This window comes from Phyllostomus hastatus, unplaced genomic scaffold (genome assembly GCF_019186645.2).
Source record: "Phyllostomus hastatus isolate PE091 unplaced genomic scaffold, TTU_PhHast_1.1 phas_contig_5, whole genome shotgun sequence".
Lineage (NCBI taxonomy): Eukaryota > Metazoa > Chordata > Mammalia > Chiroptera > Phyllostomidae > Phyllostomus > Phyllostomus hastatus.
Window position 1 is genome coordinate 5,514,153 of NW_025333897.1, and position 26,077 is coordinate 5,540,229.

The 26,077-nt window shown below is 39.5% G+C and overlaps 1 protein-coding gene across 3 annotated transcripts; it reads left to right on the forward strand.

Annotated features, from left to right (window-relative positions):
* Positions 1-2,277: 2,277 nt before the first annotated feature.
* On the forward strand, positions 2,278-11,883 carry ZNF181 (zinc finger protein 181). 3 transcript variants are annotated; one of them, XM_045846672.1, is made up of 6 exons: positions 2,278-2,512; positions 3,280-3,429; positions 7,541-7,661; positions 7,938-8,036; positions 8,982-9,055; positions 9,902-11,883. In XM_045846672.1, the coding sequence occupies exons 2-6, from the start codon at positions 3,421-3,423 to the stop codon at positions 11,093-11,095; spliced, it is 1,497 nt and encodes a 498-aa protein (XP_045702628.1). In that variant the 5' UTR covers positions 2,278-2,512; positions 3,280-3,420; the 3' UTR covers positions 11,096-11,883. The 3 variants fall into 3 exon arrangements, with proteins under 3 accessions (XP_045702628.1, XP_045702630.1, XP_045702629.1); XM_045846674.1 differs by having other exon boundaries at positions 2,279-2,512; positions 7,941-8,036; XM_045846673.1 differs by lacking the exon at positions 2,278-2,512 and adding an exon at positions 2,519-2,653.
* Positions 11,884-26,077: the final 14,194 nt, after the last annotated feature.

The following is a 26,077-nucleotide window of genomic DNA, read 5'->3' on the forward strand; positions in this document are numbered from 1 at the left end:
GGGGTACCTGGGTTGCAGGTTTGGTCACTGGTAGATGTTTCTCACATCAATGTCTCTCTCTCTCTCAAATCAGTGAATGTGTCCTCAGGTGAGGATACACAACAAAACTACTGCTCTGAGAGAGAGAGAGAGAGAGAGAGAGAGAGAGAGAGAGAGAGAGATAACAGCCCCCAACTCTCCCCTTCTCTTTCTCAGGGGTGTCAAACTCATTTTCACCGGGGCCACATCAGCCTTGTTGTTACCTTCAAAGGGCCAAATGTAATTTTAGGACTGTATACATGTAACTACTCCTTAATTTAAATGAGAGCTCAGCACTGCCGCTGGGTAGAAACAAGGTGCCAGGTGGATAAAACAAGGGGGGGGCGCAGATTTGGCCCGAGGGCCTTGTGTTTGTCACCTGTACTCTAGGCACATATATCCTTGCTTCCTCTCTCCTAAGTCCCAAGGGTCCTTTTTTGCTTCTGTAACTTGCTTCCTGAGCCCAGGCAACATAGTTGGCTCACGTTTTCTACCTCTATGACTTTGACTTTTTTTTTAAGATTTTAAAAAATTTATTTTTAGAGAATGGGGAAGGAGAAAGAGACAGAGAAACATCAATATGTGGTTGCCCCTAGCACACCCAATACTGGGGACCTGGCCCACAGCCCAGGCATGTGCCCTGACTAGGAGCTGAACAAGCAACCCTTTGGTTTGTAGGCCCATGATCAAACTGCTGAGCCACACCACCCAGGGCACCTCTGTGACTTTGAATTTCTAAATAAAGTTTCTCTTATAATTATAATTTGAGTTCTTGTCTCTGAATTCTTTAACAGCAGAACTCAAGAAACAAGGTTGCTGAACCAGGTCCAATTCTGCTGGTTAACTTCTGGTGAGGTTTCATAAGATAGAAAATAACTTGTTGATTCAGAGTATTTATAATTAGATACTGTACAAGAATACTTGAAATGCTCTGAAATGTTACAGATCATATGAGAAATAACCTTAACAAAGATCATCTTAAATTTGGCAAGAGTCCTAAACATTCGCACAAAATTATCAACCATGAGTTGTGAAGACACAACATGAAATTCTCAAAACCATCAATAACAAGAACTCAAATTCTGGCCTGCCTTCCTGGAGGAAAAACACCAAATTATCTTTTTATGTTTTTCATATAAAAATTATGTTACAAAATTATTGTCATATGTAAAGATGATTAAAGAAAATATAGTTTAAAAATTCAGGGAAAAGCATTATAAAGATGGAGCTAAATCCTCTAGCATATGTTTACATTATCTTAGAGATTCCTTGCACAATCTTTGAAAGACATTATAAGCATCTGCTGCTCAAGGCTCTTAATTTTTTTCCAAAAGTAGTGTTACAATGTGCAAGATTTGGTGTTAATGAAAACCAAATTTTGAGACACAAGTCCTGTGTATCAATGCTGCTACTACTTTGTATTTTATCTACCGTCATGTCTGTTCTCCTCCACCTCCTCTCCTTCTCCCCTCCTTCTTTGTAAAAAATGTAACTGTCAAAATAAATAAACAAATAAAAACTACTGCTGCTATAGGCATTTAAATACCACAGTCACAAGATACACAAACATGGAAGCACTAATAAATCTTAAGTATATAAATGTTTGACATATACGAGGAAATTCAGTCATATTATTTATAATTTAAAATAAGTTAAATTAAATCACATTTTTTAAAAAGACGGTAAAGGAAACAACCCAAATATACACTAACAGATTACTCTGCCCTATGTACTTTATGTACAGCGACTGTTTGTATAAATTAAGCTAAGCCAAGGACTAACAGGCGATTCCGGGGGCAAAGGTGAGTTACAGAAGGAGCGACTCTTCCCAGGACTGAGGATCTTCATCCTCAAAGTGCTCGCTCACTCGAGTCCGATTATTTCTGATTCCTTCCAGGACGGGAAACGCACATCAGAGCGGCAGTCAGTGTCCTAGCAAAAACGTGACTATGAATTTCCGGGAAGTGTTGTTAGTCCGCAGACAACTGCTGCTGTGGCAGCCCAGACACAAATCCCAAGAAGGGAATTTTGGGAAACATATAGTCCAGGGCAAGTGGGCGCCCAATACACAAGGCCCATCCCAGCTGGACAGCGTGGCAGCGGGGTTTTGGATGAAGGAAGCCCTTCTGCTGAATAAGGCCAGTTTTTGCTGGGCACCATCAAACACCGCCCCTGTCCGGGAAGGAGAACAGTGCAACCGGAGTGAATGACCGAAGACCTTTCGCCGCATAATTTTCTGGGAAGTGTAGTTTTGTGGTTCGGACGCAAGGGTCCTTACAGCAGTAGAGGGTAGCAGAGTTCACCAGAGGCTACGGTGGTCGTTTTCTCCTGACCCCGCCTGAGGGTCTCCGGGGCGGCTCAGCAGCTAGGGCTCCCGGCTGGGTAGCGTTCGAGAAAGTCCCGGCTCCTGCGGGTCGGTCGCTAAGTCTGCGCAGCCGCGGGGACTGCTGGGAATTGTTGTCTTGCTGGAGGCAACCGAGCGAGCGAGGCGCCGGTAACTAAAGTCCCTGACTGGGGAGTCTGAGATCTGTCGCTGTTCTGTGGGCTCCGCCCTTGATCCACTCCACGGGACTCCAGGCGAGGGGCGGAAATCTCCGTCCTGGAAGCCGAGGAGATTCTCGGCAGTGCAGTTCCCGTAAGGGGGCGACCATTGTCCACTCACAGCTACCCAGCGCGGATTTGGGCTTGCGTGGGTGCCGGGAGGACGGCGTGCGGGCCTCAGGTTGCCGGCACCGTGCACTGGGCTTGGCCCCGAGACCTTGCTGTGCTCTGGTTTTTTCCCTTGGTGTGAACTGAGGCAGGGCCTTAGCATTCTGGCTTCTCTGCCTTGCTCTGTAAAAGGAACATCAGGGTAGCACTTACCTGATAGAGCTCGCGAAAAGAAAATGGGTGTAGAGTACGAACTGGAAGAAAACGCCATCTACAGTTGTTTTTATGTTATCCAGTGATGGAGCTGACGCTTTCCAGTTGTGTAACCTTGAACAAATTCCTTCAAAACGCCAAGTTTCAGTTTTCTCATCGTTTAAAAAAGAAATCTGGAATAATATGAATGCCCACCATGCACAGAGTAGTGAAGAGTAATTAAGCTCATGTTTAACATTACTGCTATTGTTTCATGAGTTGTCTCGTGTATATAAACATTGATGTGCATGCAGGTGGTACCTGGTAAATGGTTAGTTACCTCGTGCCAAGGAACACCCTGTTAGTTCAGGGAAAGACTGGAGCCTTAGAGAATGATTTCCTTTGTGCTTTTCCATGCAGGTATGTCGCAGAGCTGCAAGATAAGCCTGATTTTTCAGGACTGTGTTTTCCTGCTCTTATGATCTGTCTTCTCAGGAAAGTCCCCTCCTATTAGACAAGAGCCTGGAAAGGAGTGTGTTGACTATTGGAAATTGCAAAGCCATGTTCCAGGTAAGTCAGTATGTCTCCATATCTTCCTGAAATATCTTTTTTTTTTTTAAATCAGGATTCTTGAGTGTTCACTTTCCTTCTCTCAGTTCCCTCCTAACAAAGTGCATTTAGGGACAGGATCTATGATTCCTTTCATTGTAGCAAAGGATGGAGACTGAAGAACTCCCAGGTAGTATGTTCTCTCAGTTTTTCTCTTTTCTCCCAATTTTCTGCTAGAAGTCTCCGTAGAGTCATGAGCAAAACTTTTAAAAATTACAATTAAAGATTCAAGTTGGGAATTTTAGGTTATTTGCTTTATGGTGTTAAGGTTGTATCATGTGGTCTCAATTAATGGTATATCATTTTTTTCAGTTATTAAGTCGAGAGATGTTTGGAGTCATCTTGTTCCTCCTTTTCTGTTATAACTCACAATCAGGCACTTCAGTTAGTTCTAAAATATATACAGCACATATAGAGAATCTGATCATTAGTTACCCCATCACTGCCAGCACTGGTGGCACCCTGGTGCAAGCAAACCTGGATTATTGCAGTAGCCTCCTAGCAGGATTCTCTGTTTCTGCCCTCAAGGCTCTTCCGTCTCTTCTCAATACAGCTGTCACAGCGATCCTCTTATTTAAAATGCTGTTATTTCTCAGCTTAAAACTCTTCACTGGCCCTAAGAATAGAAGTCAGAGTTCTGTAGTAACTTAAAAAGCTCTGTACTATTAGATTGTTTATTACCTCTCTGATCTTATCTTTCTTTGCCTCCTTGTTCCCTGTGGCTCCAACCACACTGGCTATGGCCTTCAGGCCTTGGAAGTTGCTGTCCTGTTTGGAATATTCTTTCCTCACATATGTACAGTTTGGCATTTTTACCTTCCTTGTATTTTTGCTCAGTGGTTACTTTCTCAGTAAAGCTTGCCTAAACACCTGTTTAAAATTGTCAGTTACCTTTCAACTACCACTTGCACTCCTCCATCACTGTTCTGTTGTTTTCCATAACACTTACCACTCAGTAGTTGTCACTATATGTTTCATGTATGCATATGCTTATGGTTTGTTTCCTCCCACTGGGAAGTTTTTTTTTCTATTTGTTGACTATTTTATCTTCAGTGCCCAGAGTGGTACCTGACATAACATAGATGCTTACTAAATAGTTGTTGAGTGAGTGATGAAACAGTGGTGGGCAGAATCATGGGGTGGAAGATGAAGCCTGCATAGGAGAAGGTATGAGTGGCAGATGTGCATATTGGGCAGAGTCTGGTTTCTTGGGATATTAGATAATTAGAATTAAAAAAACCTATTCTTTTAAAAGTAAAAGCTAAAGTGAACTAACTGCCAAACTCATCCAGTGATTCATTTCCTAAACACTTATGAAGTACATAAATAAGGAAGAGTCTTACATAGGTTTGGGTGTATACTAACATGCAGGGCACATGATCTAGTGCAGTACTATCTAAGAGAATTTTCTACAGTAGTGGAAACAGTTTATATGTGTGCTGTCCAGTATGGTAGCCATCAGTCCCATATGACTCTTGAGTATTTGATCTATGACTGGAGTGACTAAGGAAGTGAATTTTTAATTTTATTTTTTATAGCCAGATGTGGCTAGTGGCTACTGTATTGAATAGTGCAGGACTGGTAGAAAAATAAGAAAGTATAAGAAATTAAAATATACTAGGACAAATATCCTGAGTTATTCGGGAGATAAAGATAATTGAATATCGCAGGCTGCCCATGCAATTGAAGGGGAAAAAAGAGGAAGCATCCCTGGGAGAAGCAAGGCTGGAACTGGTTTTGGTGGCCCACAGTACCAGGGAGGCAGAGGTGGAAGTGAAGTTATACTGGACTGAGAGGATACCTTGAGCACAGGTGGAGAGTCCTAAGAGAGTTTTTCAAGGAATTGCAAACATTTTCTAAAGCAGTGATTCACAGGGGAGATTTTTGCCCCCCCTGACTGCAGCCATGGAGGACATTTGCTAATATTTAGAAATATTTTTGGTTGTCATGACTCTGCAGGAGGAGAGCAGTTGCTACTAGCATCTAATGGGTAGAAGCTAGGGATGCTACTAAATATCCTAAAATTCAAAGGGCAGCTCTCTACAACATAAGAATTATCCAGACTAAAATGTAAGTAGTGCCAAGGTTGAAAAATCCTGATCTAAATAGAGAGCAAAGAGTATTAGTTAATGAGATTTATGAGTTTTCTTCTTTAGACTTTTAATACAGTGACATTTATGATGTGTTCAAAACTTAAAATATGAAATAACTTTGCATTGGTGGAATAAAACATAGTGTTTTATGCATTTAACATAGTTAACATAATGTTGGTAAGAGTAAACACAAATGAAAAAAAAGAATTTTCCCTGGTGCCAAAAGGGAAAAAAGACCTTCTCCCTCTTCCTTTTCTTAGAATATTTCCTTGAGAAAAACCTGTTATTCTAAATCCTTTCCTGGTCTCCTTGAGATGCTTGTAAATCTTTTTCAAAGTGAAATAAGACTGCCAATTTTACAAGGCAGTAAAGGCTTTCTTAGGGTCTTGGAGCCATCTCTTTGAAATGATGCACCCTTAACCACCTGTCTGTGGGAGTTTAGTTAGCCTGGGCTCCTGGCTCCAAGGTCTAACTTTTTACTTGTCATACAGATATGAGAAGTTTTCTTTTTCTTTGGGGTAAAGGCAATTAGCACAGATGACTACCACAATTATGAGGTGAATTTAGGATGAACTGTGTGTCACAAGAGCTGCTCTTAAGTTCTCTCACTGGAGGACAAGTTATTTATTTTGAAAGCATGTATGTAATGATTGTGTCTATCTGGGTTTTTAAAAGGGTAAGATTTCTTCCCATCCTTAAAGTCTTATTAGTGACTTCATGTGAAGTGCATTACAGTATGGTTTAATGTTTATTCAATAATAAAGCCTGTGTCTTTCATTTCTACATTGTAGAGATGATTTTCTGCTTGGCAGATATGGTTTTTAATTGTTTCCCCAACACCTGACAAACGTAAATTCCCACTTTAAAATCAAAGACCAGCGTCACTAGTGAACATACATGCCAAATATACCAATAAAGTAATAGAATATTGAAGCACTCGTGGAGTGAAAAATTCACCATAGCTGAACAATGTCTATTTCACCAGTGACAGATATTAATAGTGCCATTTTAAATGCATGTTTTTACACATATTATAATTTTACTAACCAGTAAGCTATTATTGAACATTTAAACTTTTTTCTAAAGTTTTGCTGTTTTAAATACCACTATGAATGAGTACTGTTTCTAGGAAGAAATCTGTTTCCTTAGAATATTTAACTTGAAATGTGCCCTTTCATTCTTTACCTTTACTTTAAGGTCCTATTTAAGGACTACCAGTGTTGTGAAACTATCCATCAGTCTTCTTGCCTAGTAAGTCATAAATTATCGTAAATTATTTTAATTACAGATTGGTTTTCAATACAAGGTTTAAGTATATGCCATAAATGTTTTTTGTTTTTTATAAATTAGTTATATATATGTCTATCTCTAATATTAAAAAATGCATTTTTAACTCATTGGATTTTTATTATTTTTAAAGATTTTATTTGTTTATTTTTAGAGAGAGGGGAAAGGAGGGAGAAAAAGGGAGAGAAACAATGTGTGGTTGCCTCTCTCACACCCCACACTGGGGACCCGGCCTGCAACCCAGGCATGTGCCCTGACTGGGAATTGAACTAGCGACCCCTTGGTTTGCAGGTCGTCACTCAATTCATTGAGCCACACCAGCCAGGGCTGGATAATATTTTTTTTTAACCATAGTGGGTCATCATTTTTATTTGTATGTAAGCTATAAAAAACACAGCTAAGCCCTGGACTATGTACTGTCAAATGTTGAATGCTGATTCTTAAAAATTTTTATGATTCTATTCCCTTTGACAAAATTAACTCTCCTGAAGCAAAGCACTTATATTTTCTCTCACCCTTATTGTTCAACAATGCCAAGAACACAATTATCTTATTATTACTTAGATTTCTGATTATTGTTACAATTGCTGATTCTTGTTCCCTTTCTTCTACAGCCAGGATAACTTTACCATTTTTCCAGTGACAGAAGAAGCCTGGGCTATGGCTGAGCCTAAATATGTTTACTATTTTAGGTAACGTTTAGTGATGTGGCCATAGACTTCTCTTATGAAGAGTGGGAATGGCTAGATTCTGCTCAGAGGAGTTTATACAAGGATGTGATGGTCCAGAATTATGAGAACCTGGTCTCTCTAGGTAAGCACATTATAATTTTGCTTACCTCCACCTCTACCTCAATAGGAGAGATCTTTTTTTATCTCTCATTCTGAACTGATGGAAATCTTCCTGAGTAGATGGCTGAATTTCTCTTTCATGTTCCCAAGGAAATGTGTAGCTCTGTTGTACCCTGCCTGAAGCTTACCTTCCTATTTCAGCAAACATTCTTCCAACTTTCCTTTGGTCTTTTTTGTGATGATGGCATCTCTTCCCTGAGGAGCATATCTCAAACAAGTTCTGTATTTTTCCTGTAAGCAGGCCTTTTCATACCTAAGCCATATGTGATCACTTTATTAGAGGATGGGAAAGAACCTTGGATGGTGCAGAAAAACCTGACAAAAGATATGTTTTCAGGTGAGTCATGGTGAATCAGGCAAAAGAGGTCTTGTTGAAGATACTTGTAGAAAGTGGGGGGCATTTTAGGATATTTTAGGGAGACTGTCTTCAGAGATTCCCAAATGTAACAAAATTAAGAAATCCTTAAGCTTTGATTTCAAAATGACCATCCTTCATCCCAAATTATCTTTCTGTATTACCTGTGTCATCTACGCAAAAGTTTTTGCCTTCATAATAATTTATTTTATTTGAAACAAAATAAGGCAAATACTCTCTTAGGTCTACTTAAGGAAAAATATACTGATGGATTTAAGTTAAGAAAAGCTGTCAATTAGATGGAAAATCACTTTTCCACTAAGGCTGAACTTCAAAGATCAAATGCAAAACACAAGTGTTAAAGGAAGTAAGGAATGTGTAAGAAAGTTTCTAAGACCAATATTTTCTAATATCCAATAAAATTATGATTTTATACAGATCCTACAGAGCCATAAAGTATATTTATATTATTTTGTTGTCATTGTAACTGTTTAATGTACTATAAATTCTCCATTTTAAGTATACTAATCTGACAGAAAATTGAGATTAATTGAAGGTTGTAGAGTCAAGGTTGTGAGACAGAATGTGTTGTTTCACATAAATATCAGCATAAAACTTTGAGTTGGATTCTAGAATGACTTCTGAATTTTCTTTCTGATGGTTTCATTTTTTCCACATACTGCCTGCTCTTATTTAACCTATATCCCTTATTAGACTCTGTTCCTGCCTCTGTGAGCTATCAGTATTCTCTGTGCTCTGCTTTAACTTTTTTTAAAGAAATCATTGAATATATGACAGTGGTCAGAACCATGTGTTTTTGAGCTGGGGGAGAGGTGGGGCTTTATTTCTTTATCCAATTCTATTTCTACCATAGAAATTTCCCAGAAGTACAGAAAAGTAGTATTTTGCTTTCTTAATATATTTCAGATTGGAAATTAAGATGGGAAAATGAAGAATTATCAATGAAGGAGAATGTTTATGATGATGATTCAACCCAAACGGTAATAATAGAGAAAATTAGAAAACAAAGTCATGAATTTTCAAATTTTAATAAAGGCTGGGAATATATAGAGAAGTTGGAGGGGAAGCATGAAAATTAGGTAGAACATTCCAGATGAGTTACTCTCACCTTTAGAGAACCTCCCACTGGGGAAATTGTTGGGTTGGCCAAAAAGTTCGTTTGTTTTTTTTCTGTAAGGTGGCTTTAGTAGTGCTTAATTGTCTTTAACTGCATTTGAAACAATTGTGTTAGATTGTACTGTGACAGCTGTCATATCAGTGTTGACTTAAAAAAAACTTAACAAAATAGGTGAATTTTTGTGTATCCATTTTAATATTGAAGATGGAAGAAAATATGCAACATTTTTGGCATATGCTTTATTATTTCAAGAATTCATAATATGAATTATTATTTCAATTAATATTATTTTAATATTATTTATTAATATTTCATAATATTATATTATGCTTTTATTATTATGAAATGCAAAAAATGATTTCTGCCATCTATGGAGAAGATGCTGTGACTGATCCAATGTATTAGAAGAGGTTTGTGAAGTTTTTTGCTGGAGATTTCTTGTTGGACAGTGCTCCATGGTCAGGTAGACCAGTTGAAATTAATAGCAATCAAATCAAGACATTAATTGAGAACAATCAGTGTTATACCATGTTGGATATAGCTGGTATATTCAAAATACCCAAATCAAGAAAGTTATTGGTGAAAATAAAAAATGTGTCTTTTATTTTATGAAAACTAAATGAACTTTTGGCAACCTAATGTTTACAAATATAATATATATAGAAGCCTTTTCCATTTAAATTTAAAGTCTATTTTTTCTGAACTACAGAGAATTTCTGCTGAAGGGAAATCACATGAACATGACATATTTAAGAAGAGCTTACCGAAAAAGTCATGTATAAAAAATGAGAATATCAGTGGTGGAAAGAAACTTTTGAATTCTAATTTAAGTGTGGCAGCCTTCAGTCAGAGCAAATCTCTTACCCTTCACCAGACTTATAATAGAGAGAAAGTCTATACATGCAGTGAATGTGGGAAAGCCTTTGGCAAACAATCAATCCTTAATCGCCACTGGAGAATTCATACAGGAGAGAAACCTTATGAATGTCGTGAATGTGGGAAGACTTTTAGCCACGGCTCATCCCTTACTCGACATCAGATAAGCCATACTGGTGAGAAACCTTACAAATGTATTGAATGTGGGAAGGCCTTTAGCCATGTCTCATCGCTTACTAACCATCAAAGCACTCACACTGGAGAGAAACCATATGAATGTATGAACTGTGGAAAGTCTTTCAGTCGTGTTTCACATCTCATTGAGCATCTGAGAATTCATACTCAAGAAAAACTCTATGAGTGTCGAATATGTGAGAAGGCCTTCATTCATAGGTCATCTCTTATTCACCATCAGAAAATCCATACTGGAGAGAAACCTTACGAATGCAGTGAATGTGGTAAAGCCTTTTGCTGTAGCTCACACCTTACTCGACATCAAAGAATTCATGCTGTAGAGAAACAGTTTGAATGCAACAAATGCCTGAAAGTCTTTAGTAGCCTCTCATTTCTTATTCAACATCAGAGTATTCATACTGAAGAAAAACCCTTTGAATGTAAAAAATGCAGGAAATCCTTCAACCAGCCTGAATCACTGAATATGCATATGAGAAATCACACTAGATTGAAACCTTATGAATGCAGTATATGTGGGAAAGCATTTAGTCACAGGTCATCCCTGTTTCAACATCACAGAATTCATACTGGAGAGAAACCCTATGAATGTATTAAATGTGGGAAGACCTTCAGTTGTAGTTCAAACCTTACTGTACATCAGAGAATTCATACTGGAGAAAAGCCATATAAATGTAATACATGTGGGAAAGCTTTTAGCAAAGGCTCAAATCTTACTGCCCATCAGAGAATACATAATGGGGAGAAATTCAATAGTGCCATAAGTGTGGAAAAACCTTTAGGTTATATGAATCACTATATGTGTGAAAAATCATGCAAAAGAGAAAATGTATGAATGCAGTATTTGTTGTAATACAATTCAGCCACTGATCCTCCCTGATTCAGCATCAGAAAATTTATACTGGAGAAAAGTCTTATGAGTGTAATGACTATGAGAAGGTCTTTAGCAATGGAACAAGCCTTATTGTCCAGAGCTCACACTGTAGAGAGACCAAATGAAAGCAATAAATGTGAGAAGACCTTTAGACAGTATTAATCCCTTAATTGACACAAGTGAATTACACTGTACTTAATTATATATGTATGTATATATATTATATATACATATATAAACAATATATATTATGTATATTACTTATATATAATATATATACATATATATAAATAAAACAAATTGGGAAAGACATTAGGCAATATGAATTTCTTATAAAAGCATACAAACAAAGCTTATGTAAGAAATGTAGCAACTTAGTTCTTAAGTGTTCACTAAGTTCTTATTTTCCTAGACATGGAATGTCTAGAACAACCTAATGTTCTCATGCTAGAACAACTTGAAGGATGTAGGAATTATGCATAAATCTTTGCAATGAACCTATTTATAAACCCTTTTACAGGAGAGCAAGCAAACAAGCATATTATAAATAAATATGCATTTCTTATAGCAGTAGCTTGCAATTTTACTTGTCCTACATAGAAATTCTTTGGTTAATGGGCATATGAAGGCATTTAGTCACCAAATGAATTGAGTAAATGTTACAAAGTTGCAAATTAAAGCTGCAAAGAAGTAAAAAGTGGTGTGAGTAAAATTCTTGGTCTCTAATAAAATCACTTGTATATAATAAACTCACTGTGACATTGATATTTCTTTTCTTTCTTTTTTTTTCAAGAGTTTATCCATTTACTTTTAGGGAGGGGAAGGGAAGGAGAAGGAACCAGCAGCCCTTTGGTTTGCAGGCCAGCACTCAATCCACTGAGCCACACTAGCCAGGGCACACTGGTAATTCTTGCAAAACTTTCTATTACTTTTCTCTTAAAGAATTAAGATCAGACTTACTATAACCTTTAGTGGGAGACTAGCAAACCTAAAGAAAAACTGCTCACTCTGCTAAGAATGTCATTATTTTGGTAAGGACAATTCATAGTCTATTTCCAGCTGGATTAATTCACACATTTTGATTTTGTACAATTACTGTGAGAATATAACCAAGAAACAACATACTATGAGAGATCAGAATAGGCTTCACTGTGGATGTGCTTTTTCGATTTGAGTCCTAAAAAATGAAGACCAAGTATGTAGCTGTGTGCAAGCACACACATACTGGGGGGTCACTGTGGACAAAATCGACAAACAAGTTCTGTTATGCTTGCTGCAGTTGGATCCAGTGATCCAGTGTCTAGCTTCAAGTTTTATGGTTTCGGGCTATTACTGTTGGCAGCATCACTAGTAATAGCAGTGGTCATTTCTCCCTTTATGAATCCTAGTCATAGGGGTTTACCTTGAAACTAATAGTCCGGAGCTTTCTCCATTACCTCTCCAGCCCATCCACTAACTTTAAAAGCATTGATTTTCTACAATATATGTCTTGAAATAAGAGTTTTTGTTTTCTACAATGAATGCTGAGAGATAATTGTGGTTTATAAGAAGGATAGCTTCAAATATACTAAGTTTTATATAAGAAATGGAGTAGTCTTACTGGTCCCCATGGTTTCCTATCTTGTGACTAGAAAGGAACACATATCAATTATAAAGATTGTGTGAAAACTGTTGGAGGTAAAGGGCAGTTTATATTTCAGGTTATGTTCTCTATCTCAGGTATTTCCATGCCTCCTTGAGCAAAATATTTCTCCCTTTGGCCATGCAGTTCCTTCAGCCTAAAATATTCCCCATATTCCCCTTGTTACCAAGCTTACTTGCCAGAGAGAGTACTGTTCACGTTTCAGAGTTCACTTTAGGTGTTACCCCAGACTTCCTCAGGTAATAATGGAAAGAATGAGGGATTTAAAAAAAAAGACATATAGAAGGCAGTGGCAGACATAAGTTCCTCCTTACCAGTAATTATTTTAAATATAAATGGATTAAACTCATGAATCAAAAGATGGGTATTGGTAGAATGGGTTTAATTGTGTTTCTTAAATATTTTATTTATTTTTAGGCAGGAAGAGCTAGAGAATAAGAGGGAGAGAAATTGGTTCCCTCTTGCATGCCACCAACCAGGAACCTGGTCCACAAGCTAGGCATGTGCCCTGACTAGAAATTGAACTGGTAACCTTTCTGTTTGCAGTATGATGCCCAACCCACTGAGCCATAACAGTCAGGACCAGAATGGACTTTTAAAAACAAGCCAAAAAACCATGATCCACTATTTGCCATACATAAGACTCATATTAGAACCAAAAACAATAGGTTTTTGAAAATGAAAGAGTGGGAAGCTTTTTCATGCAAATAGTAACCAAAAGAGAGCTATGGTGTCTATATTAACATTAGACAAAAACAGGCTTTAAGTCCAAAAAGATTACAAGTGAACCAGAAGGTCATGATATATTAATAAAATGCTCAACATAGTAAAAAAATAGGTTATAAACATTTACACATCTAATAACATACCAATCAAAATATTTGAAGCAAAAATGAACAGAATTGAAGAGTGGAATAGACAGTTCTGCATTAACTGGGTGACTTCAATACCCCATCTTCAATAATGGATAGCTCAACCACATGATAGAAAAAGAAATGGAGGACTTAACTCAATAAACCAACAACACTTAACAGACAAGTAACACTACCCCAGAACTGCAGAATACACATTCTTCTCACGTGCACATGGGACATTCTCCAGAATAGACCATATATTAGGCTACAAAACAAGTATTAATAGATTTAAAAAGCTGTCATACTAAGTAACTTCCTTGACAACAACAAGATGAAGTTAGATGATAAGAAAGGGAAAGCTGGAAAATTCATAAATATGTGGAAATTAAATTGCACTCTTTAAAAAAAAGATTTTATTTATTTCTAGAGAGAGGGCAAGGGAGGGAGAAAGAGGGAGAGAAAAATCAATGTGTGGTTGCCTCCTGTGTGACCCTGTCTGGTGATCTGGCCTGCAACCCAGGCATGTGCCCCAGCCAGGAACCAAGCCAGTGACTGACAGACCTAGGCTGGCCTAGGAGGAATGGAAAATCACCAGGCAGGAAACAGCACCAGTGGGAAACTGCCTGCCTGGGAGACAGCCTGCTGACCCCACCCAGGACAAACAGACACTCAGCTAAGATTGAGGTTGCATTCTGTTATATCCTGTCTGGCATAACAGGATGCAGCTTTAACCCAAGGCTGACGAGATGTATCAGGAACAACAGTCAGCAGAAACAGCAACCAGCAACCAGCTCTAGCCAATCAGACTCTGACACCCAACCAGTTATCCTCTGTGGGTTTTTTTCACTTAAAAACCTACCCTAAGAATAACTGAGCAAGTTTTAACTCCCTTGGTTGGCTCCCCAACCTCCCTTGGTTGGTTCCACTTTCCCTCATTTTCCCTGCTAATAAACCCTGCTCCTTAGCTCGCTGTGTCTGTCTGTCTAGTTTCTTGAATGACTTTGACCTAACAGTGACTTTTTGGTTTGCAGGATGGCCTCAATCCACTAAGTGACACCAGTCAGGGCTAAACTGCACACTTAAAACAACTGCTATGGTCTGAATATTGTATACTCTCCAAGTTCTTATAATGAAATCATACTGCTTGATGTGAGGGTATCAGGAGGTGGGGCTTTTGGGAGGTGCTTAGGAAATGAGGGTAGAGTCCTAATGAATGGGATTAGCTTTCTTATAAGAGAGACCACAGAACTCTAGCATCCTTATGGCATGTGAGGATAAAATGAGGAATTTATAACGTGGAAGAAAGCCCAACAATGCTGACACCCTAATCTCAGACTGCCAGCTTTAAGAACTGGGAATAATAAATTCCTGTTGCTTATAAAGTACCCAATGTTTGGTATTTTGTTATAGGAAACTGAATGGACTAATACAACAACCAATGCGTCAAAGAAGAAATCACAAATGAAATCAGGAAATATGTAAAGACTGGTGAAAAGGAAAACACAACATACCAAACTTTATGGTATACAGCAAAAGTACTACTAGGAGTGAAACTTATAGTAGTAATTGCCTACATAAAATTATCAGAAACAATAGCATAACTTCACACCTTCAGGAATTACAAAAGAACAAACTAAAAGCTACAGATGAAAATAAAAAAACAGAATGGAGATATCCAAATAGAAAACAGAAAAAAAAAGAGAAAGTAAAATCAAAAGCCAAATCATTGAAAAGACTGGAAAAAATGACAAAGCTTGATATTTTAGAAGATACAAAGATGGTGGTGTTACAGAACAGGGCCAAGGTGGGGGGATGCAATATACTATTTCCAAAAGGACCTTCCAGGTTCACTATGACTGCTGCCAGAGGAAAGACATCTCTTAATGCCAGAGATTTGTGAAAAGGAAAGAAAATGTTTATTTAAAGTTATACAGACTTAAAGTAGTGACCTAATGTCTTGATTAAAATATCAAAGTCCTTTAGGATACCCACAGACACACACAGTCCTTCCTTTTCCCTCTGCCCTAATCTGGGGTACCACATCTCAGGAAAGGAAGTAGAAGTCTGTGACTCAGGCTCCTGGCACCATCAGCTGTGTTGCCATCAGGATCTCCAGTTAATCCAAAGTCATGTGGCACCTTCTCATGGCCCACCAGCAAGAATCCTTTCACCCCTTTTCTTCCAGGCAAAGTCTCTCCTGCTTCCTAAGCCACCTGACCAAAGGGAGAATCCCAAAGCCACATGGTCCTCAATCTGACAAAACCACATGGTTCTCTCTTCACCAAAGCTGCAGGGGTCCCAACTCTGGCAAAACCACATGGTTCTCTCTTGCATGGCTGCTGAGTCTGGGTTTAAATACACACACCAACTTTCCTCTGCACCCTCATTTCCAACTCCTCCTGTTACAGAGCAAACAAGGGGGGCCTGGGATGATATACTATTACTGAAAAAAAAACAACCCAGGTCTGTTACGCCTGCCGTCTATAGGAAAGATGTCTCTCAATGCCAGAGATTCATAAAAAGGAAAGGAAATGTTTATTTAATGCTATGCAAACTTAAAGTAGTGACCTAATGTCTTCATCAAAAATCCTAACGTCCCTTAAAACACCCACAAACAGACACAGTCCTTCCTTCCCCCTTTGCCCAGTCCAGAGTACCATATTTCAGGAAAGGAAATAGAAGTCCATGGCTCAGGCAGTCCCTGGTTATCCCCAGTACTCTGTGCTGGGCTGGTAGGCCTCCCTCGGTTCCCCGCACCCTCAGCTGAGTCCCCGGGATCTCTGCTAAAGCCAGGTGGTGGTTCCCCCTTCTAAAGCTGCGGGGGTCTCCACTCTGGCAAAGGTACGTGGTCCTCTCTCCACTGCTCTAGCTGCGTGGTCCTCTCTCCCAGGGCCACGGGACTCCCCACTCAGCCAAAACTGCACACTCCTCTCCCAATGGCTGCCGTGTCTGGGTTTAAATCCCCGCACCAATCTTCCTCTGCAGCCCCATTTCCGACTCCTCCCACATTCGGCCACACTTGTCCTCAATCTGCTGTCCTTTCCAGCTTTTCTGGTCGCCATTGTGGGTCTGGGCAGGTGTGGCCCCATGTCATGGAGCCAATCTTCTCTGAGCTCCCACACAGGCACTGTAACTTGGGGGACCTGCTCCCCAGTCACATCTTGGGGGAGGGTCCCTTTCCATCCCCCTGGCCCAGAGCATGGCCATAGCTATTTAGCATATCCAAGTGAGCAGCCAAAGGCTATAGGTATGTTAAATGACTATGCCATGGATTAGCTGCAAAACTGCCCTGCATGTTCTTGCTCTGTGTGCCCCTTCCCCCAACTCACACCTGTGGGGGAAGGGGTGAAGACATCTTAAAATCTCCTGGACACCTTGAGTTCTGGACCCCATTTCAAATGCCCATTTGGGGTGCCCCCTCTTGGCTGCACCCTGTAACACTCCTACAATCAGTTATACCTGCCAGCCTTCCTGTATTATTCCAAGTTTACTGGGCTGCCATCGTGAGTCTGGGCAGGTGTCATGGAGCCAATCTTGTCCAAGCTCTCACACAGGCACTGTAACCAGGGGGAGCTGCCACCTCCCCCTTACATCTTGGGTGGAAGTCACTTCCATTCCCCTGGCTCAAGGCTTGGCCAAAGCTATTTAACATATCTATGAAACCAGTTAAAGGTTATAGATAAGTTAAATGGCCAGTGGTTAGCTGCAAAGCTGTTGCTGTACAAAACAGCTCTGCATGTTCCTGCTCCATGTGTCCCTTTCTTCAACTCACACCTGTAGTGGGGAGGGGTGACGACATCCTCTGTATCTTTCTACTATTTACTGGACACCTTGAGTTCTGGACCCCATTCCAAATCCCTATTTGGGGCCCTGTCTTGGCTGCACCCTGTTACAGTGGACAGGTAGGTGGGAGCAGAGCCCACTTCCCCCTGTGCACAGCTGGAACACCTAGCTGATCTTCTGAGGAATGGAATGAACAGCCAACAGAATCCCAGCATATATGAAGGTTACAGTCCAAAATTATAGAGGACATTGAAAAACAGATGGTAAGGAGATTGCATTGGGACAGTAAGATCCCTGGGACCAGTTTAGGGACCAGGGCTGCTGCAGCCCCAGGCCTGGTACTTGCTGCAGGATCCTTGGATGAGAGCCAAATCAACAGCTCCCTCCCCTGCCAAACAGGGAGGATAGAGCTGCACAAGGATGGACCTGGATGCTTGAAGCCACTGTGGGGAATAGAGGTGAAGTGGGAGACACACAGAGGCGGTGTTTACCTGCTGAGACTGTGGATGCTGGCTGGGTCATTACCAGAGAAATTGGGGAGCTGGGTGACACCTGGAGAAGGGAGAAGAATTGGGCCATGACTGACCCTGACCCAGATAGTCTCAGGTCTGGTTAGAAAGTTGGGCTATGGGAGAGTCCAGGCACTTGTTAGCAGTGGCAGGCTTAACAGGAGGATTTTGCTCAAAAAAAAAAAAGGCTCTCAGTGACTGTTTAGGGAACTCTCCCACAGCAGCTTCCACTGCCGCCCCAGCATCCATAACCAGAGCCACATCCCTGCACCTGTGCAGCTGGGCTGGCTCACTAAGAGGAAGGAGGAGGTGCCTCCCCCCAACCCCCCACAGAGAAGAGTGGCAGGGCTCAGGGATTTAGCAGTCCCCAGAAAGACTTAATTCAGTGGGGGAGTTGAACTACCCTAAAGAGGCTTGAGAGTGCCTAGTACCTAGGACAGTAAAGTGTGAGAAGGTGGTGTGTGAGCTTCCCCCGATTAGTGTACCTCACGGATGGCACAATGGGTGGATTGAGGGTGCCAGCCTGGTGCAGATGGGTAGTGGGGACCTGGCCGCACATGGAGGACCTTGACTGGAGGCTGGGCAACTGTGAACATTGCATCCCAGACCTGGCTGCCATCCTTGTAAAACCATAGGGAGAAAAGTGAAACCCAACCTGTCAGAAAGACCAACAGAAATTGGTTGGCCCGTTTAAAGTCAGAAGGAGGCTTTTCTTTCATTATTATTTTTTCTTTTTTCTTTCCCAAGTAAGACAATAAGATCTGGAGCTGTGAAAGGACCAGAGTCAGACTCAAAGAGGGATCACAAGGCTAATCCCAACAGCGGAGAAACTGAGACAAATTTCACTTTGCTATTCCAGAGAACTTGCATGTTTTTGTTTATTTGTATTATTATTATTTTTTCATTATTTTTACTTCTTTCATTTTATTACTATTTTTTTATTTCCCTTCTCTCTGTTTAGTTTTCTTCATTTGTTTGCTTAATTGCATTGTTTGACTGGTTTCCCTTGTTCTCTCTCTCATAGTATATTTTTAATTTTCCTTCTTTCACTTCACTTGTGTTCCAATAGCACACTATTCTAGGTCCTGTACTTTCTATTCTTGTTATTCAGATCATATAGATTCTGTCATATGATTGTTCCAGTATTATTGTAAATAATTGTTGTTCCATACAATTGTAAGTACTACACAGCATCCCTCCCAGACCTTAGCTCATTTCACTGTCTTCCAGAACTTTATTACTGCTGTGGTTAACTCTATTCTCTCGCACACTACATCTATTTTCTATCCTTTACTCTCACTATATCTCATAATCTGACCTCCCATAAGCTCACTGTTTTCTGGATTGAACTCAAAATCATTCACCCCTCTAACAAGAGTCTTACTTATCTTTTTTCTTCCCTTTCTAAAAAGTGGCTACTTGGGTGAAATGTCACAGTTAACACTGTACTTATCCAAAGGATCCCCTATTTCCACTCTGTGGGTTGGTACTTTAAATCCCACAGAATACACTGCTTTGGGCTTAATCCATTTTGACTTCTGCCTCCAACTAATCACATAAAAGAGTAAATGGGAGATGTGAACACTAGTATATCTGCTGGAGGAGAGAACCCACCAACAAGGAACCAACAACGGATAATAATGGAAGATGGTGAAGGAATGAGTGGAAGCCACACTAACCTCAACCCAGGACCAATCTGGAATTACAGCTAAATGGTAGAGAAACTACCCAGAATAAACAACTGAACAATAGTGAGAGAGAAGCCTGATGAGCTCAGACACACAGAAGAACCAGCTGTGACACAACCTGTCCCCACCTGCACAACAGCATACAGGACATGGTGGGTGGAGTGATCCTCAGTTAACCAGCTGGGAGGAAGGACCCACAAAAGAAAGACCCAATGACAATCAAAACCCAAATATATCTAGAGAGCCAACATAAATGACAGCCCAAGAGCAGCAAGTTCAGGAGATCAAGGAGACTGCACCACTGAATCTCATGGGTCTCCTACAAATAGAAGTTCACACCACAAACCCTGGGAGTCAGAACAGATCAATTTAAGAAGCAGAGGCTAACAAAAAGAATCTCACAACAATGGACAGATAAAGAAGCAATTCCCAAATGAAAGGAAAGGAGGAAGCCTCAGAAAGAATACTAACTGAAATAGAGGCAAATCAACTATTGGATATTGAGTTCAAAGCAATAGTTATAAGGAAGCTCAATAAGCTCATAGAGAATTACCAAAAACTACAGGGAAACTATGATGAATTCACTGTAAACTATATCAACATCAAAAAGGAAATAGAAACTATCGACAAGAGCCAAGAGGAAATGAAGAATGCAATTTCCTAATTAAAGAAGACAGTGGAAGAAATAAAAAAGCAAGTTAGATCAAAGGAAGCAGAGGATCAAATGAGTGAGCTTCAGGACAAGAAGGAAAAAACACCCAGAATGAGCAAGACAAGGAAAAGAGGCTCAGAAAGAATGAAGAGGTGTTAAGGGAAGTGCAGCACAACATGAAACATATTAATATCTGTATAATAGGGATATCAGAATGAGAAGAAGAAGAGCAAGGGATAGAAAAGCTATTTGAAAACTTCCCTAATTTGATGAGAGAAAAAGCCACACAAATCCAGGAAACACAGAGGGTCCCAATCAAGAGGAACCCAAAGAGGCCCATGCTAAGACACATCATAATTAAATGGCAAAATTTCAAGACAAAGACAGAACCTTAAAGGAAGCATGGGAGAAACAGGAAGTAACATACAAGGGAGCCTCGATAAGGCTAGCAGTTGACTTCTCAATGAAAATGCTACAAGCCAGAAGGGAATAGCAAGGAATATTCCAAGTAATGAAAACCAGGGGCCTGCAACCAAGACTAAATCTATCCAGCAAGGCTCTCAGTTAAAGTAGAAGGCCACATAGGGAGCTTCCCAGACAAAAGAAGCCTCAAAGAATACAAGTCCACAAAACCAGAAATGCAAGAGATGCTAATAGGACTGCTTTAAGAAGAGGAAGAAAAAGAGTGAGAGAGAGAGAGAGGAACACAGGTATGAAGAAAATAAAATGGCAATAAATAACTACCTATCAAGAAGAACCTTAAATGTAAATGGATTAACTGCTCCAATCAAAAGACATAGAATAGCTGAATAGATAAGAAATCATGAACTTCTGGCCAAGACGCAGACATAGGTAGACACATTGTGCCTCATCACATAACCAAAACAAGAACAACAACAAATTTAAAAACAAAAAACTAGAACTGACAGGAAATCAAACCATATGGAAGTCCAACAACCAAGGAGTTAAAGAAGAAATATTCATCTGGACCAGTAGGAGGGGTGGAGATGGGCAGCTGGGTAGAGAGGACTTGCAGCAAGGCAATGGCTGGCAGACCCTGGTGGGCAAGGCGGTGGCTGGCGAACCAGATGAGGTGGTGGCTTGCAGACTGGGTGGTCCCAAATTCATGTGCAGATAAACCAGGGGGAACAACTGGGGAGTAAGACAGACTATGCAACCCAGGGTTCAGGCATGAGGAAATAAAGTCTCAAAGCCTCTGACTGGAAACACCTGTGGGGGTTGAGGTGCTGGGAGAAACTCACAGCCTCACAGGAGACTTTGTTGGAGAGGCCCACAAGGTCCTAGAATGTACATAAACCCACCCACATGGGAATCAGCATGGGAAGGGCCCAGTTTGATTGTGGGTAGCTGGGGAAGCGACTGAAAACTGGCAGAGAGCAGAGCAAGTACCACTGTTCCCTCTCAGACCCCTCTCCCACAGACAGCATCATAACACAGCGATGTGGGTTGCCCTGCCCTGGTGAACACCTAAGGCTCTGCCCTGTACTACATAACAGGTGCACTGAGAAAAAAAAATGGCCCAAACGAAAGAACAGTTCAAAGCTCCAGAAAAAATACAACTAGGCAATGAAGAGACAGCCAAACTATCAGATACACGGCTCAAAACACTGGTTATCAGGATGCTCCAGGAACTCACTGGGCACTTCAATAGCATAAAAAAGACCCAGGCAGCAATGAAAGTCACATTATATAAAGTAAAGAGAAATCTATAGGGAAATAACAGTGAAGGGAAGGGAACCAGAACTCAAATCAATGGTTTGGAGCAGAAGGAAGAAAGAAACACTCAATCAGAACAAAATGAAGAAACAAGAATTCAAAAAAATGAGGAGAGGCTTAGGAACCTCCAGGACATCATTAAATGTTCCAACATCCAAATTATAGGGGTGCCAGAAGGAGAAGAGGAAACCAAGAAATTAAAAACTTATTTGAACAGATAATGAAGGAGAACTTCCCCAGTCTGGCAAAGGAAATAGACTTTCAGGAACTCCAGGAAGTTCAGAGAGTCCTAAAGATGTTGGACCCAAGGAAGCACACACCAAGGTACATCATAATTACATTACCCAAGATTAAAGATCAAGAGAGAATCTTAAAAGCATCAAGAGAAAGGAAGAGAGTTACCTACAAAGCAGTTCCCATTAGACTATCAGCTGGTTTCTCAAAAAGAAACTTTGGAGGCAAGAAGGGGCTGGAAAGAAGTATTTGAAGTCATGAAAGGCAAGGACCTATATCCAAGATTACTCTACCCAGCAAAGCTATCATTTAGAATGGAAGGGCAAATAAAGTGCTTCCCAGATAAGGTCACCTTAAAGGAGTTCATCATCACCAAGCCCTTATATATGAAATGTTAAAGGAACATATCTAAGAAAAAGAAAATAAAAAATATGAACACTAAAATGACAAGAAACTCACAGATATTAACAACTGAACCTAAAAAAAACTAAGCAAACAAGTAGAACAGGAACAGAATCACAGAAATGGAGATCACATGGAAGGTTATCAGTGGGGGAATGGGACAGGGAGAGAAGGGGAAAAGGTATGGAGAATAAGTAGCATAAATGGTAGGTAGAAAATAGACAAGGGGAGGTTGAGAATTGTATTGGAAATGTAGAATCCAAAGAACTTACATGTATGACCCATGGACATGAACTAAAGGGGAGGAATGCCAGTGGGAGGGGGTGTGCAGGGTGGAGGGGAATAAAGGGGGTGAGATGGGACAACTGTAGTAGCATAATCAATAAAATATATTTAAAAAAGGAAAAGAAATTATGATCCACACATATGCTGCCTACAAGAGACCCACCTCAGAACAGAGGACCTACACAGACTGAAAGTGAAGGGCTGGAAAAAAAATATTTCAAGTAAATGGACAGGAAAAAAACACGGGGGGTAGCAATACTCATTTCTGACAAAATAGACTTCAAAATAAAAGCCATAAAAAGAGACCCAGAAGGTCACTTCATAATACTCTAGAAAAAATCCATCTAGAAAACATAAACATTATAAATATATATGCACCCAATGTAGGAGCACCCAAATATATAAGGAAAATCTTAGAGGACTTCAAGAAAGATATTTACAGCAACATAATTATACTAGGGGATTTTAACACCCCACTGTCAAAATGGATAGATCTTCCAAACAAAATATTAAGAAATATATTGTGGCACTGAACAATGTCCTAGATTAAATGGACAACTCATATATATAGAACCATTCATTCCAAAGAAGCAAAATACACATTCTTTTCAAAAGCACATGGGACATTTTCAAAGATAGACCACATGATAGGACACAAAACAAGCCTCAACAAAGTCAAGAACAGTGAAATCATATCAAGGATTTTCTCTGACCACAAGGGACTGAAACTAGAAACCAACCTCAAGGAAAAAACTCAAAAACACTCAAATTCATGGAGATTGAATAGCAGGTTATGAGACAATGACTGGATTAAGAATGAGATCAAGGAAATAATCAAAAAGTTTCTGGAAACAAATGAAATTGAATTTACAATAAGCCAAAAGTTATGGGACACAGAGAATGCAGTTGTGGGAAGGAAGTGTATAGCAATACAACCCTATCTACAAAAGACAGAAACATTTCAAATAAACAACCAAATCCCACACCTACTAGAACTGGAAGAAACAACAACAAAGACAGCCCAGAGCAAGTAGAAGAAAGGAAATAGCCAAGATCAAAGCAGGATTAAATGACTGGAGACTAAAAGAACAAATCTAAGGATCAATGAATCAAGGAGCTGGTTCTTTTAAAAGATAAACAAATTGAAAAAATCTTTATCGACTCATCAAGATAAAAAGAGAGAGGACCCAAATAAACACAATCAGAAATGAAAAAGAAGACATTACAACTGATACCACAGAAATACAAAGGAGTGTAAGAAATTACTATGAAGAACTGTATGCCAAGAAATTTGAAAACCTAGGTGAAATGGACAAAATTCTAGAAAAATATAATGTTCCAAAACTGAATGAAGAAGGAGCAGAAAGCCTGAACAGACCAATAAGAGCTGATTAAATTGAAACAATAATCAAAAAGCTCCCGACACACAAAAGCCCTGGACCAGATGGTTTCAAAGGAGAATTTTACAAAACATTTAAGGGAGAGCTAACCCCCATCTTCCAAAGATTATTCCAAAAACATCAAGAACATGGAAGACTCCCAAACTCTTTTTTGAAGCCAGCATCATCCTAACCCCAAAACCAGATAAAGACATAACAAAGAAATAAAACTTTAGGTCAAAATTGCTGATGAACATAGATGCTAAAATCCCCAACAAAATGTTGGCAAACCACATCCAGCAATATATTAAAAAGATCATACACCACGATCAAGTGGGATTCATCCCAGGGATGCAAGGATGGTACAATACTCGCAAATCAATAAATATAATACATGACATAAAAAAGACAAAAATCACATGATCATATCAATAGATGTGGAAAAGGCATTTGATAAGGTACAGCACCCATTTATGATAAAAGAAAAACACTGAGCAAAGTGGAAATAGAGGGAGCATTCCTCAACATAGTAAAGGCCATATATGAGAGACCTACAGCCAATATCATATTCAATGGGCAAAAACTTGGAGCTTTCCCACTAATATCAGGAACAAGAAAAGCATGTCCGCTTTTACCACTCCTATTCAACATATACTGGAAGTCCTAGCCACAACAATCAGAGAAGAAAAACAAATAAAAGGCATCCAGATTGGAAAGGAAGAAGTAAAACTGTCACTGTTTGCAGATGACATGATAATGTACATAGAAAATCCTGTAGACTCCACCAAAAAAACTACTTGACTTAATAAGTGAATTTGGCAAAAGAGCAGGATACAAAGTCAATTCTGAGAAACCAAAGGCATTTTTGTATACCAACAATGAAATATCAGAAACAGAAATCAGGAAAAAAATCCCATTTGATATACCAACAAGAAAAATAAAGTACCTAGGAATAAATCTAACCAAGGAGGTAAAAGACCTGAAACTCAGAAAAACTATACAACTCTGAAGACAGAAATTAAGGAAGACGCAAACAAATGGAAGCATGTACCATGCTCATGAATTGGAAGAATTAACATCATCAAAATGGCCATACTACCCAAAGTGATTTATAGATCCAATGCCATCCCTATTAAAGTACCAATGACATATTTCACAGGTACAGAACAAACATTCAGAAATTTATATGAACCACAAATAGCTGCTGCAATTTTGAGAAAGAAGAAACAAAGCAGGAGGGATCACAATACCTGATATCAAACTGTATTACAAGGCCACTGTAATCAAAACAGCCTGGTACTGGCATAAATACAGACACATAGACCAATGGAACAGAATAGAGAGCCCAGAAATAAACCCAAGTCTCTACAGTCAATTAATATTTGACAGAGGGGGAAGAAGCATAAATTGGAGTAAAAATAGCCTCTTCAACAAATGGTGTTGGGAGACCTAGACAGCTACATGCAAAAAAAAAAAAAATGAAACTTGATTACCAACTTATACCATACACAAAAATAAATTCAAGGTGGATGAAAGACTTAAATATAAGTCATGACACCATAAAAGTCCTAAAGGAGAACACAGGCAGGAAATTCTCAGAAATTCCATGCAGCAACATCTTCACTGATATGTTCCCTAAAGCAAGGGACATAAAGGAAAGAATAAACAAATGGGACCTCACCATTTCTTCTGCATGGCTAAAGAAAACAGCATTAAAATGAAAAGAGAACCAACTATATGGGAAAACATAATTGCCAATGATACCTTGGACAAGGGTT